Source organism: Capricornis sumatraensis, chromosome 8, assembly GCF_032405125.1.
Source record: "Capricornis sumatraensis isolate serow.1 chromosome 8, serow.2, whole genome shotgun sequence".
Classification (NCBI taxonomy): Eukaryota; Metazoa; Chordata; class Mammalia; order Artiodactyla; family Bovidae; genus Capricornis; species Capricornis sumatraensis.
Genome location: NC_091076.1, coordinates 17825074 through 17840155, shown reverse-complemented (window position 1 = coordinate 17840155; position 15082 = coordinate 17825074). Strand labels below are relative to the sequence as shown.

The 15082-nt window shown below is 51.1% G+C and overlaps 1 protein-coding gene across 3 annotated transcripts in view; it reads right to left on the bottom strand.

Moving 5' to 3' along the window:
- Window positions 1-247: 247 nt before the first annotated feature.
- JAM3 (junctional adhesion molecule 3) overlaps window positions 248-15082 on the bottom strand; it is a 32330-nt gene continuing 17495 nt past the window's right edge. The window contains exons 2-9 of one of the 3 annotated variants that reach the window (XM_068976141.1): window positions 6965-7030; window positions 6397-6510; window positions 5363-5515; window positions 4826-5028; window positions 4326-4425; window positions 3123-3252; window positions 2985-3039; window positions 248-2730 (exon numbers count right to left, since the gene is read on the bottom strand). In XM_068976141.1, coding sequence (XP_068832242.1) covers window positions 2695-2730; window positions 2985-3039; window positions 3123-3252; window positions 4326-4425; window positions 4826-5028; window positions 5363-5515; window positions 6397-6510; window positions 6965-7030 — 857 coding nt within the window. In that variant the 3' untranslated portion in view covers window positions 248-2694. The remainder of the gene's footprint in view (window positions 2731-2984; window positions 3040-3122; window positions 3253-4325; window positions 4426-4825; window positions 5029-5362; window positions 5516-6396; window positions 6511-6964; window positions 7031-15082) is intronic. The other 2 variants (XM_068976143.1, XM_068976142.1) reach the window with 2 other exon arrangements.

Below are 15082 nucleotides of genomic sequence, written 5' to 3'. Positions count from 1 at the left end.
ATGTGTGCACATCTGCCCAGCACACTCCACACGTCTGCTCAGCACACTCCGCACGTCTGCTCAGCACACTCCGCATGTATGCACAGCGGGCTCAGAGGGTGGCCCCTAGGGAACGCCCTCACCTCCGTCTAGCACTTCGAACCCAGGGCATGCCTGACCCAACGCAGGAAGAAGGGAAATGAAGAAGCCGAGCTGCTGCCTTTTTTTTTTTTTAGAAGCTTTTATAAATGACGTTTAACAAACACCAACGTACAGGTGTGTTAGTAGCACAAGTCTGTGGCACCGGGCGCAGCTGCAGCCACGCCAAGGCCACAGCGGCAGGTACGGCCTCCAGGCTCCATGTTTACACCTTAAAATCTCCCGAGGCTCCTTTTCTGTCTGCATGTCTGCAGTGATGGGCAGCGACCTTCCAGACCCACACTCATACCCCTCTCCTCTGTCAGAGCCATGGCATGGGGCAGCGGGGTGGAGGTTTTAGGGTCCAAGAAGGCCACCCAGTCACCAGAGCTGCCCTCAGGACAGAGGGTGCCTCCCTCTCCAATGAGAGGAATTGAGAAGGAAGGATCCTCTCAGGTCTGTGCTTTCAAGTCACAAACTCAGAGAAGATGCTACCCCAGCAAGATGAGGGGCTGCCTTCTGCTGCTGCCAGTTCTCATGGCAGAGTGTCCACACCACTTAGAAAAGAAAGGTCAACACAGTCTTGAGTGTTCAATTAAAAAACCCAAAGTATAAAAAATTATGACACTAAACATTTAACCCCACGATGACTATGTTCTTCTACGTGAAAACCATCCGGTGACAGATGAGCGGGCACAACCTTCTGTGAAGCTCCTGCTCCAAAGGGCTTCACGTCGGGAGTGAATGCAGTGCGTGTCTGAGGCTAGGAACGCCAGTTCACAAGGAACAAAGGCCTCTGGGTGGTGTTCCTGACGCCCCCTGAAGCAGGCAGCGGGTCGGGTGGACAAAGACTTCATCACCATCAGGAAACTGTCTTGGATCCAGGCTCATGCTTTGCCCACTGTCAGCTGGGCCGTCGCCTGGCTACCCTTCCTGCCATCATCAGGGGCTGGCTTCACGACCCTGAACAACAGCCTCCTGGGAGATGAGATGGAACCTGCGCTGTCTTCATGGCAGAGGGACAGTGGGGGTCGCTGTCTTGAAACAAATGTAAATGTGGTTGACAGGTTTGATTTCAAAACTGCCTTTGGCCCTGGACCGTCCCATGAACTGCATGAGTAAGTTGTGTGTGTGTGTGAAAGTCGCTCAGTCGTGTCCAGCTTTTTGCAACCCCATGGACTATACAGTCCGTGGGATTTACCAGGCCAGAATACTGGAGTGGGTAGCATTTCCCTTCTTCAGGGGATCTTCCCAACCCAGGGAATCTTCCCAACCCAGGGATTGAACCCAGGTCTCCCACACTGCAAGCAGATTCTTACCAGCTGAGGCACAAGGGACGCCCGTATGAGTAAGTAGAAGGAATTTAAAGGCCTGACAGCAGGGCTGCTGGGTTTACTGAGCCACGCACAGCCACAGAACTTGGGCCCAGGGAAGCCAGGCTGGGGGGCCACGTGGAGGACCCCACCCTTCCAGCCCCCTTGGCGCTATCCTGGGTGGACCTACACGGCAGGTGAACGGTACTGTCAGAGCTGTTCCGCCCACGGCCTGTGTCGCGGCATCAGGTGGATGAGGGCAGGAGGGCTGGCCTGGAGACTCAGGAGCCAATACTGCTCCCAACAGGCGTGCGGCTGGCGCACCTGTGTCTTAGGGCCTGGGGTAGGGGTGGGGGTAGGCCCAGGGAAGGTCACCCAGGAGCCCTGCGTCTCTTCTGCACAGACACAAATAGACCATGAGGTTACTCAGCTGGAGTTTTCTCAAAGGTTTCCTAAGCCACCAGTGGTGTTTCCAATTGAACAGGAGCAGTTTGGGCTCCTAGTTTAAGTTGAACTTAAACAAAAAAGATACAGTATTTAACAGCATATGACAACTTATTTACAATTTAAATAGAAATTTTCAATAATCAAAATACATCTTTAGCAAAAATTTAGACTGTAAAATTTTATAAAATAAACACCCATAGAAAAGCAGAACATCATGTCAGTACCATTTCAGATTCAGCACAAGATGAAGGCTCTCCAATGCTGGGACCCTCTATAGATGAGCAGGGTTCCCACAGCTAAGAAGATCCCTCCTTCTAACAAGCTGTTTACTGTCCTGATTTGGGCTGCTGTTATAAAATGCTGACCCAAAAAGAATCCCCCGGATGGACACCAGGACTATCTTGGCAAAGCCTGGGGATGAAGTGGCCCTGGGGCCACCGTGAAGCCCCGTCACTGCAGCCAAGGCTCAGGTCATGACCCTGGCTGCCAGCCTTGGATGCTCATGCTGGCATGGCCCCACCATGGGACAGGTCACCATGCCTCCTGAGCCCAGGCGGCCCACCTCAAGGCCGGCAGACCCCACAGGGTTGGCTTCGTGAACCCGGCCACTTCCTCGCCTTCTGGTGACTTGCTCATCTCCAGGAAAACTTTTTTATTCATGTAGCTTGTTAAAAAGTAAGAAAGGAGTAGCGGTCAACTTTGGCCAAAACAAAAGCTTTTGTGCGCGTGTCTAGCCCCATCCGGCGCCCCTTGCAGGGCTGCTCCTGGCAGTGTTCCCCATGGAGGTATCTGCGTGTGCACACAGCTGTGCCACCATCTAGATCACAAACGAGGACTTGTGTCTGAAGTCGCCCTGGAAGGCCAACACAGCAGGTTAGAGGGTGGCCAGCAGGTGGGAAAGGAGCCTGACACCACTTCCCTCAATGCTCTCTTGGATGGGAATGGCCACAAGGCCTGCAGACCAAATGCCCCACGAGCACACCGCCTGGGGGCATGCTGAGGGGCTCATGTACTGGACATAACTCAAATCTCTCTCCCAGGGACCCGCCCGGTTTTTGGGGGGATGCCATCTTCCCTGCTGGAGTCACCGTCTCCAGGCTTCCTTACCTCCTCATCTGTCCTGATGTAGTTAACTCCATCTGGCTTCCCTGGGTTCTTGTAGCTGAAACAGAGCAGAGGAGCTGGGTGACGCCTGACAGGCCATAGCAATGCTCAGGGCACGCTGTTCACGCAGGACAGGCTCACCTTTCCCCGTTCCGGCTGTGGCTGATGAAGTAGCCACGTCTATAGGCACAGCAGATGCCCCCTGTGATGAGGGCCAGGACGGTCAGCACGACTAGGACCCCCCCGATGATGCCGCCGATGTTGAGGTCATCTGGAGAAGGCGAGGGGTGAGAAGATGCTGCCCCCACCTCCCAACACTGCCCCCGTTCTGGAGCAGCTCTGCCCACAGGCTGTGACACCCACCTGCTGCACCATAGCTGCTGCAGCCACGGAGCATGGCCTGCGCTATGGGGAGTAACAAGCCTCTGGGCACATCCTAGAGCTTTATTACTGAGAAACGGCTCCCCTACAGAGGAGAACTAGGAGCCAGAGTCCTGAGGAAGAAAAACCCCTAAATTTCTAGGGCTTCTCTTTGTTGAAGATTATTTAGTTTCAAGTGGTCATTAAAAGGGCAACTAGGAGGTAAGAACGTGGCCTTGCAGCCGCCAGCCGTCCCTCAAGGAGACCCTCAGCTGCACTCTCGAGCTTCAGTGGTGGGGCCTGAGGCTGCACGCTTTGTGCAGGTAAAAGCACAGTGGAAGCCACGCAGGGGTTTATCGACCAGTGCTGTCCAGGCTGGGGCTGCTGCAGTTCTCCCTTGTCTGGCACAGGGTTCTTGGACGTGAGCACATGGTTACTTAAAGATGCACTTGAATTCTGACTTCATAATGTCAGTTTCCAAGCTCCCTCTCTCAGGTCAGGAACTCTGGGGCACAGCCCAGGAATCTTCTTCCTGCCCAAGATCAGCTCCCCAAATCTGGCAGCAGCCGGGGAGTCCCCTGGGGACCGGTTCCACAGGTGGGGTGGGCCCTGGACCCTGCCTCCCTCCACTGAGCCCTGACAGCCCAGAGGAAGAATCACCCCAACAGCATAAATTACTGTGGTGAGCCCTAGTTTCCGCTTACTGCAAAAAGGTCAGACTGGGTAAATACCTAAAGACCTTACACAACCTTACATTTCCATGATTCTATCAGTTACCAAAGAAATGGAGTTCAGGATACTTCAGTGAAAGCTGTGGGTTGAGCAGAGAACCGGTGGGTCAGTCCTTCAGAGGGTCCTCCCACCAGACCCGGCAGACTCCAGGGAGCCCGTGCGCCCCGCAGAGAGCAGCTGGCACTGAGCTGAGGGCACCAGCGAGCATGACCGGCCCGCCAGCCCCCGGGTCGAGGCTCAGCAGACACTCACACACTTCCATGTCCTGCTCCTCACAGCGGGCCGAGCCTGCGTCGTTGGATGCAATGCAGTAGTACTGGCCCGAGTCCTCCTTGTGGACGGCGCTGAACACCTGCCGGGGGTCAGGAGTGAAGGGAGACCCAGTGCCATCCCACCTTCCCACCAGGGGCTGTCCCCAAACACGACAATGTGGCTCAGTCTTGCCCACGACACGAGCAGCCCGCACACACCAGCAGTGTCGCAACGTCATCGTGTGGCCAGTGAGCGAGGCCCACTGCCTCCCGACTCTGCTCCGGATGGCGCTGGGCGGGCTGCCCTGCACTCCCCTTGGCCACTGTCCCCTCAGCTCTGCCTGCCCTCCTGCACCCGCTTACAGGCTTTCCTGTCTATAAAGGGCGGGGGGTGGGGGTGGCTCCTGATATTAGGGTCTGCAGCTCTGGTCTCCTGTCTGCTCACAGGAGCTCTGCCCACAGCACAGATGCCCATACCGCACCTCTTCCCGGAGCTCTTACCAGAGTGCCCGTCTCAGGGTTTAAGACGAAAGAGGAGTTTCGGAAGCGCGGGTTGGCCCTGGAGTCTGTGGGCAGTGGCACGTCGTTGCGGTACCAGCTGTAGTGCGGCCGTGGGAAGCCCTCGCCCTCCTGGCAGGACAGGGTGGCTGCCTTGCCCACAGGCACGGCCCTTGGCACCCTGCACACCGGGGCCACCGGCTTCACTGTGAGAGGGGGAGGAGAGTGGGCAGGGATGAGAACCAGCAGCAAGGCCTGCTTTTACCCAAGCCCACTGAGAAAGCTGCTCCACAGCAGGAATCCCAGCCCCCGCGAAGACCCCCCAGCCTTTCCAATGCCTCTGGCTTGTGAGGGGTGAGGCAGAAGCTCCACTTCCCTCCCCGCAATCGACCTGGAGCTCTCAAAAGCCCTCCCTGCCCAGCCCCTATGGGTCCTGCCACACCCACAGGGACGTGGCTCTGGAAGAAAAGGAAGCTGGTCTTTTCCACCAGCAAACGCCGAGTGGACGGCAAGGGGCCTTCGCCCCGTGTGCACCCCCACCTTGCACGGTCAACTCGATGACGATCTCGTCGATCTCCTTGCGGTCGTTCCGGGCAACCACCTCGCAGCGGTAAAGGGCCGAGTCTGTCCTCGTCACGTTCCAGATCTTCAGAGACGTCTTCCCCAGCAGCTCTGCACGGTCGGTCAGGTCTCCTGTGGAGAGGAGAGGCACTGAGGGGCTCCCTACAGATGCCTGGCTCCCTCCAAGGCTTCCCCGTTAAAGGAGAAAACTAGTCACCCAGCACTAAAAGACAAGGAGTGTTCCACAGACAGTGCTGCGACCACAGGGTACCCCCGTGCAAGAGCGACCTAGACCCCGACCTCGCAGCCCACACCATACACAACACACACCTTACTGCATGAGCTACAGCTCAAACTCTTAGGAAGAAAGAGATGTGAACAACATGACCTTGGACCAGACAGTGATCTCTCAGATATGACGCCAAAAGCACAAGCCCTGCACAACCCCTAACACACACAGTTATATTGTTCCAAATTGGGAAAGGAGTACGTCAAGGCTGTATATTGTCACCCTGCTTATTTAACTTATATGCAGAGTGTGTTATGAAGCTCCCTATGCTTCCATGTCATTGTGCCCCACGTGCTCCTGGCCCAGCACCCCCTGCAGAGAGTCAGACACAACTCTGCACCCCTGCCTTGCTCTCCTGCGAGGTGCTATCGGCATCCGGGTATATGCAGTGGTCACTGCTGTCCCCCTGCTGCTGACGTCACTGAACTTGTAAGTCATGGCTCATGAGAAGGTGGTGGCCTCAGAGAACGTTCACTAGATACCTCGAAGAGATGCCTGCACGGGAACTAAGGTCCTCCTGAGGAGGTGATATTTACTGAAGCAGAGAGGCAGCTATAGGGAGGCTCCACCCCTATCCTCACCACTTCTGCATGCTTGAATTCTCCATAGGAAAACAGACAGAAAACCAATGCCGGCTACAGATGTAGGTCCACGCAGAGCCAAGCCTTGGCCGCAAGTGCACGCCTGGGCCTTCTGTACGAGGAGGAGGACCACAGGACCATACCCTGAATCTTGTTGTCGAAAAACACATAGGTGGTTTGTTCATCCTGGATCTTCTTCCATTCAATCCTGGGGTCATTCGTCTGTGAATCCGTAATGATACAGGATAGTTCCACACCTAATGAGAAAGGGGTTAAAAAAGAGAGAGAGAGAACTCTCTGTGAACGTGGAATAATTTCAGGTTCACCTGTATACCCAGACCCTATGAGCTATGTCTATTTAGGTCTGTCGTGTAGATTAAAAATCCAGCTAGTGCCAGACTCTGAGAGAATTTAATTTTAGCCAGAAAAATAATGAAGATGATTAGCAAAGAGAGCGCACGTCCCCCTCATCCTGTGCTTCTACGTCAGAATGCTCTTGGCCATGTAAATACAGACACGCCAGGGACCAGGTGGTGGCCAGCAGGGAGCCCGCCGAGTTGCCAAGAGCCGCCAAAGCTGTGCTGTGCTGACACGCGTGCACACCGGGGGTGCCGACGGGCCTCTCGGGCATGCACGTCTGTGTGTCTGTCCTGCGTCGGCCGCCAGACCGCCGAGTAATGCCCCTTTGCCTCAAGCCTCCCTTGTACTTACTTTCAAATTCCTGAACCACTGGGGTTCGGTTGCTGGATTTGAGATTCACAGCCCCGATCATGCAGCCTGAGAGGAGAAAGAAAAGTCAAGTCAGAGACGATGCAGCTCTGAAACAGCAGAGAGCTGGCACCTGAGGCCAGATTTTTCCTTCATGGAGGCTGCAGTCACTAGCCACAGGGGACGGAAGATGTCCTATTCCAAAACCAAGTCTCTTAAGATACGGCAGGGTGACGGCTTTCTCTCAGTCTGACCTTCGCCAGAAGGAACCCAGAGGAAAGAGGAGAATTTCCAGAGTGCGCTCTCTTTCTTCGCCCCAGAATAAAGACGCCAGGGCTTTCAGGACTTTCCTTCTAAGTATGCATTTGTAAGGGACTGCAAGAGAATATCAGGAAGAGCTACACACTGACAAACAGGACAACCTCGAGGAAATGGACAAATTCTTAAATTCGTACAACTTTCTAAGACTGAATCATGAAGAAAGAAAATCCAAACAGACCCATCACTAGTAAGGAGACTGAAATGGTAACCAAAGCCTCCCCTAACACAGAAGTCCAGGACCAGACAGCTTCCCTGGTAAATACTAACAAACATTCAATGATTTGATACCTGTCCTTCTCAAACTACGCCAAAACAGAAGAGGAGGGAAGATTTCCCAACTGATTTTTCAAGGCCAATATCACCCTGATACCAAAACCAGACAAAGGTGACACACAAAAAGAATATTACAGGCCACTATCTCTGAGGAACATAGACGCAATAAACCTCAGTAAAATATTAGCAAACTGAATGTAACAATACACTGAAGAGATCATACACCACGAACAAGTTGGATTTATCCAGGGATGCAAAAATGGTTCTACTCAATATTAGATATGACTGAGCAATTCCTCCACTCCTGGATATTTATCAGAAGAAAAACAAAACACTAACTATAAAAGATATATGCACACCAAAGTTCACTGCAGCATTATCTATAGTAGCCAAGATATGGAAGCAAACTAAGTGGCCATCAGTGGAAAAACAGATAAAACGTGTGTGTGGTGGGGTGGGGGTGGGGGTAATGTGTATGTATAAATCCGAGTGGGATGGAATATTACACAGCTATACAAAGGATGGAATCTTGCCATTTGCAACAACATGGATGAAACTTGAGTTGTTATTCCAGTGAAACGTCAGATGGAGAAAGACAAGTACCGTGTGAGTTCAATCTCTGGTGAAATAGGAAAGCAAGCAAAGGAAATGAGAAAATAAATGAACAAACCAAAGGATAATAGATCAAGGAGAGAGAGTAATGGTTGCAGAGGGGGTGGGGACGGGTGTAGGGGTGAGCGGTACAGTGACAGATGGAAACTAAACTTTTGGTGGTGAGCAGCTGTAGTGGAAACAGAAGTAGAAGTATAATGTTGTACATGTGAAGCTTATATAATGTTATAAATCAATGTTACCACAATAAAAATTTTTTTAAAAAAATTTTATCTTGCTTGGAGTCACTGTTAATCTTTCTGTCGTCTCCCAGACCCACATGGGCCTTCCTGTCATTCCTCCCTCTGGCCTGGTACCTTCCCAGTAGGATGGCATAGACATTCTGGGTACAGTTACCAGCCAGGCAAGGGTTCACTTTGCTGGATCGGCTGTTTATCTAACCTGTGGTTCCCAACATTAAAGGCTTTCTCCAATCTTGAGTGAAATAAGAAAAACAACAACATGGTGATTTTCATGAAGTTTAGCTAAAGGATAAAATCAAAATATGCTATTTGCATGGTGATGCCTTTCAAAACTAGCTCCTGACTCTCCATGAGTTTAAACAATGTTGTAATCAGTTATCATGGTCTCAAAATGTTTTAGCCGATTTTCTTGGGTGAAAAGATTAAGTAGGTACACTGACCACCTATGAAGAGTCCTTTGGCTACTTGGCCTCTAGGAAAACCTGCCATCCCCAGAGAAGGCCTTCCTATTAACCCTGGGCCTCAGCTGACAACACAGGTCAGAATACGTGAAGACCTGTACTCTGAGCTCCAGGTCACAACCATCCATTCAATAAGCCAGAGAGATGGTGGGGCGGGCATGGAGGTGTTTCACTGCACGAGTCACTGCTTGGACACCAGTCTTTGCTCCTTGGCTGGGGCGCCAGCTCAGCAGATGCAGAGTAGGAGCCAGAGGGCCAGGTCGGAGTCTAAGTCCCAGTGTCCCTCTGGTTAGGAGGCTGAGGTCTGGAAGGACAAGGACCCCACCCCTCCAGACAGTGGTCTGCAAGGGAAATGGGTGCTCTTCCTAAGAGACCAGGGTGGGCAGCGGCGAGGCTGCCAGATGGAGAATGCATGTCAGGGTCAGCAGGGGGAGGAGCAAGGCCTGGACACGCTCCAGCAGCAAGTGGGGTCGGGGCTGCTTGTGGCTCAACCATTCTCCTGCTGAGAAGGAGAACTGAACCGCTGGGGTTTTTCTCAGAACAGGACTGACGCCCAGCCTGCTGAGGAAAGAGCCAAGCAGAGGGGTGGGAAGGCCCGGGTGCTGCTGGGGTTTTACCGTGGGTTGGCTCCAGCACCTTCTGAACGCACTGCCCCCTCCCAAGTTCCGTCGGGGGCGGGGTGACCATGCGCCCAGCTGGTTCACATCTATGAGCACAGAACCAAAACCAGAAGCCAGGAGTTTCAACGCACAGTCCCTACTTCACTCCACAAACAGTCCCTTATTTACAGAGAGAGCAGCAACAGCAGGTGAGAAGAGGATCTGGGGCTGAAGGAAGCCTGAGTCAGACCCTGAAGTCCCGCTCACATTCCTCTGTTCTGCAGGACCTTTCTTAGCCAAGAGGCCAGGGAAACAGCCTTGAGGAAGCCTCTGGAAGGCATGGCAATGGTGTCCCATCTCCAGCGCTCCCTCTTCATTCTGGGAAGCCGGGACACCGAATCTGGGGAGCAGAGGAGTGGGCAGGCGGGGAGGAGGCCTTGCTGGATCCTGCAGCCTCCTGTCCCCGTCCCCCACCACCCAGACACCTGCGTCGCTCTCCTGGTCTGGAACAATGCCACAACTCTGAGCAGCAAGTACATATTTCTACTTCGTTTTGTGAGACCCCCAGGCCTGGGGGTCTGACGCCAGGCAGGCTGCGGGGGGATTATTTCAGGGCCCCATTTAAAAGCCCACTTCCCACTCCACCTCCTTGGCCCGAGAGCACATACCCCGAATTCTAACTCAGCAGGCTGGGAAGGGTCCGGGTCTATGTCTCTCCAAACCCCTCATGTCAAGTCAGGGCCACCCCAAGTGCAGAGCCCGGTCCCCAGAAGCACAGGCATGTTGCTGGGTGTGAGGACTCGGCTTGCTCCCCCTTTGCTTTCTCAAGAATCACTGGCTACCAAGTGCTTCCGGATCCCCAGGCCGAAAGAACTGATAACAATAAAAAACAGTCGCAGAAAGGCAGACTGTGAGCTGGAAGCAGCTGCTGAGGCAAGGCCATCTCGGCCGCAGGCAGCCAACTCCACAGAGCGTGCCCTGCTCTGGACACTTGCCCCGGAGCCCACACCAGTGCCTGTGTCCTGATGCAGTCTGAAACAGAGGGAAGATGAAACCCCAAAGGCACCACCCAACCCATATCCATACACATCAGGTGTCGAAGAGCAAACTGCCTGTCTTCTCCTCTGGTGGAAACAAAACCGATCTGAAGAGCAAGACAGGCCTGCTGGCTCCTGGGCCAGGCCAGGCAGGGGCCTTCCTTTTGCCTTCTGAGTGCCTGCAACCATCTTAACTGCAGACAGCTCTCAATGAAAAATTACACTGATCTGAGTTTACATTCATTACTGTAAACCGAGAGGGGAAAGCGACTCTGTTAGAAAATGTTTCCACTAAAGCCGGATGCTTGGCTCACTCGGGACTCGCCTGCCTGCGTGTGTCTGTAAAGAGTTATATTTAGCTGCTGACATTCCGTCCAGTCCAGCGAGCGGGCCTGGGGCCGCGCGGGCGCACAGCGGCTCCACTGCGAGCCGCCTCGCAGGTCCCAGGACTCCGGGTTAAATATAAACAGCAGTGCAGGCCCTCCAGTGAGAAGGCTGCACATCCGCCCTTCGAGACCACGCCTGTGTGCCTGCTGAGCAGGGCCTGTCCCGGGAAGAAGGCCTCCCATCACAGCACGTTTTCAACATTGCTTCAGTTCCTTAAGCAAGTTTTACAGGAATTTAGGAGCAGGGGGAGAAGGTCCATGTCAGTGATATTTTCCAGACACACTGCAGAGGGTTCTGATGAGAACACAGGCAGCTGAAGCTCTGGTTAAAGCTGGTCTGTTGTTACTCTGGCTCAACTAAATGGTTATCCAAAGAGACCCTTACAAATCAAGTATGAAGAGAACCAACCAAGCACCATGGAGTTCCAAATAAATCCGACTGTGATGGTCCAAGTGTCAACTTGAGAGTGTTTGTGTTTGTATGTGTGTGTGCTAAGTTGCTCCAGTTGTGTCTGACTCTTTGCGACCCTATGAACTACAGCCCCCGAGGTTCCTCTGTCCATGGGATTCTCCAAGCAAGAATACTGGATGGAGTGGGTTGCCATTCCCTTCTCCAGGGGATCTTCCCGACCCAGGGATAGAACCTGTATTCCTTAAGTCTCCTGCATTGGGAGGCGGGTTCTTTACCAATAGTGCCACCTGTGATTAGTATTAAATTGTGGACTTTAACTGCACTGTCCTCTGTAATGTGGGTGTGGGGTGGGCAGCGCTCATCCAATCAGTCAGGAGGCACCAGCAAATCAAAAATGCTAGTCTCCCAGGCAGGAGGGCACCCTCAACCCTTCTGGTCTCCAGCCTGCAGGCCTTCCCTGCAGAGTTTCAACTCACCAGCCTCCATAACCACATGAGCCAGTTCTTAACAGTAAATCTCTGTATGTGTATAGAACATACATACGTAAAGGAAATGCATTCTGTTCTAGCCACTCACACACACCCTGTTTGCTCCATTTCTCTGGGGGGCCCTGACTCACACCCTGGCCACAGAGCATCTTGTCTTGAATCCCAGATTTATTAGGAACAGCATGTATACCTCCGTGACTCTAGACAGAGCCTCAGCACTATCACATCCTGCTCCTGGGCTCCGCTAAGCAGTAAGACGTCAGCAAGGCACTGCTGACGCCAATTCAGATTGCTGTTTCCTTTAACTCATCTCCAGGCCAAAGCCATAGAGGATTCCTGACCACAGCTCCCACTAACCAGGCCAGGTCACAGCAGATGAAAAGTCCATCAAGCGGTAACCTGGACAGTGTCTGAAGAGCTAATGCCCTGGAGGGAGCCCTCCCCTCACCCTCCCTTCTCAGGCAGAGGGGTTCACACAGTCCAGGGAGCTCTTCCAGGGTCACAGTGGGAGGAGTCCCCTCACTAAAGGAAGCTGAGGGGGGCAACCTGGCGAAGGGGAGGAGGAATGGCTGGGTCCTGTATGTCCCTCAGCATTAAACCACCCAGTAAACCAGAGCCTGGGGGGTTGGCCTAGAAGGGTAGAGGAAGGGGGGCACAGCCAGGGTGGGGGTGGAGGTGCTGGGGTGGGGAGGGGGAGGGGTCTGTGCACACTGGTTTTAATGCTGCTGGACCTCAGGTGGAAGAACACATTCTATTCTGTAACACGAGTGTATGAAAACCATTTTCTACTGATGACGTCTGAGTTATACACATAATAAACAAATTATTGTGAAGCAATTTAATTTGCTTTTTCTTATCTTAACAAAGAGTGAAACATTCAATCTACTTATATTTTAAGTTCAGACCAGATTATACATTCAATAAATACAGCCAATGCAAAAAAAATAAATATTTTAAATTTTACATTAAAGCTAGTTGTAAGGAGACAGAAACAGGGAAGTATGAGAGAAAAATCTAGAGTTTAGAGACAGAGGCACAGTCAGGACAAAATACATAAACTTTACTATATAAATGTGCATAAAAATAAACATAGAAAAAGGGAAAAAGTGCAAAACTGAAAAAAAAAAAGTAGATAGAAGAGGAAATGGAATACAGGCCAACAGTCAGCAAGAGAGATTGCTGAAACATCTTCAGGGGTGGCCTCGGTCTGATTTTTTTAACTGGGCTTCACCTGCTCCACCAGGGACAGGAAAATCAGACATGCCTGTCTAGAGAGGAAATTCTTCCCTGGGAAGCTACATCAAAGACACTATCATTCTGGGACAAAAATCGAGTAAACCCATGGTCGTCTTCACTTGTTTTGCTAACAATTTCAACCTAACAAAACAAGGACTCCAGCCCCGGCTGACCTGCAGAGTATTTCATGTCAAAAGCCACTCTGAAGAAATGCTTTAGCATTACGTGTTTTATTTTGGTAGAAAAAAAGAAAAAAATACACTATAAGCACCCATGAAATCATTTATTCTAATAAATAACTTCACTTTTAAAAAAAAGAGGTAAGGGGCTGCCTGATAAGACGTAACAGGGTGTGGTGCTGTGATGGTGCATCCGTGGCCAAGTGTTCACCAAACCCTGCAGAACCAGATACCACGAAGAGTGAGCTTTATACTTCATGAACACTGAACAGTACAGGGACTTCCCTGGTTGCTCCAGTGGTCAAGAATCCACCTTGCAACGCCTGGGACGCGGGTTTGATCATGAGATCCCATGTGCCCCGTGCACTGCGTATGGAGAGTCCATGCGCTGCAATGAAAGAGCTGTGTGACACAGTGAAGACCCGGCGTGCTCCGACTCAGACCCAATGCCGACAAAAACATATATGCATAAACATATATATATATATATATATCATACAAGATGTCCTGGGAACCAGGATGGAATGCAGACTCTGGCAAATGAAACTAACTGTATTACGAGTAAAATAACCTCACTTAAGGGGGAGGGGAAGAAAGGAATTGACAAAAATAACTTTGGAAAATATGTTCTGACTGGATATAACAAGGCTAAGAGAAGAACGCTGCACAAACACTGCACTCTAGTTGATAAAGTTACATCACAGCAGTAAGGTGAGCAACTCTGAAAATACTTGACACATATAACTGGGTTGAACAAATAAAAACTATTAGGGCCACCATCAATAATGAGGGCCAAATTCCTCACTGTCAGAAAAAAAAAAAAAAAGAAGTTATGAATATGCAAGGGGGAAGCCAGAAATAGCTCTGTAGTGCTAGATCAGTCAGAGGCACTGATACAAACTAATGTTTATTTCATATACACAAGTACAGAAACAAATACAAACGTGTGTGCATATATGGGTCACTATAAACACACACACTTCCTGGCCCCGTCTACCAAGAGCCTAGAAGTCCTGACACCTCCACAACAAAGAACACACTCAGTACTCAGATCCTGATTTCTAAATACCATTCCCCGGTGAAGGGAACTAGAACTCCTTGGACAAATGGCTAATTCTGAGGCTGGGGTGGGGAAAATATTACAAGATAAGCCGGGAACATCTTGTAGTGCCACAAAGTGAGGAAGTGTGAAAACAAACAAACAAAAATATCAAAGGACCAGGAGCCAAATTGAAAGAGCTTCCAAAGACTGAAGCTGGAAGATCTGAGCACAAAAAATAAATGACAGACTGTGTTACAACACAAAGAATAAAATAAATATCCACGAGTCCATATGATATGCATAAGCTAATGAATGCGCAAATGGATGGGACAGAGAGCACTTTATTTATGGAAGAATCCCAATTAATAATGTAGAATGAAAGAGGGAAACAGAAAACCATCTTTAGAATAACAGAGTAATAGTTGCTTCAGGCAAGATCCATTGATGGTTGCCAAAATTAGTGGGAAAACTTTAAGGAGAAACAGAACATGGGGACAGTTTCAGAATATCTGATCCCCCAAATATTTAATAGCTATTGTGGTGGTTTTACATATGAACACAGATTATTTGATATTCTGCCCTGCAGGAGGGGAAGTCTAACACCCCTCTCCTTGAGGTAGGCTGGCTGAACCTCCAATGGTGTTAAGGAGAAAGAGTAACTTCACAGGGTAGGAACCCAGAAGCCATCACCGAAACCCAGAGACCCAGGCAGCATTATCAATGACATGTCATGGTGATATGATAAGAAGGGCGCTGTACCTCTGTGGCATTTGCCCAGCCACCCCCTTAAAATCTCTGACACAAGTCTAATCATTAGAAGACATCAGAGAACT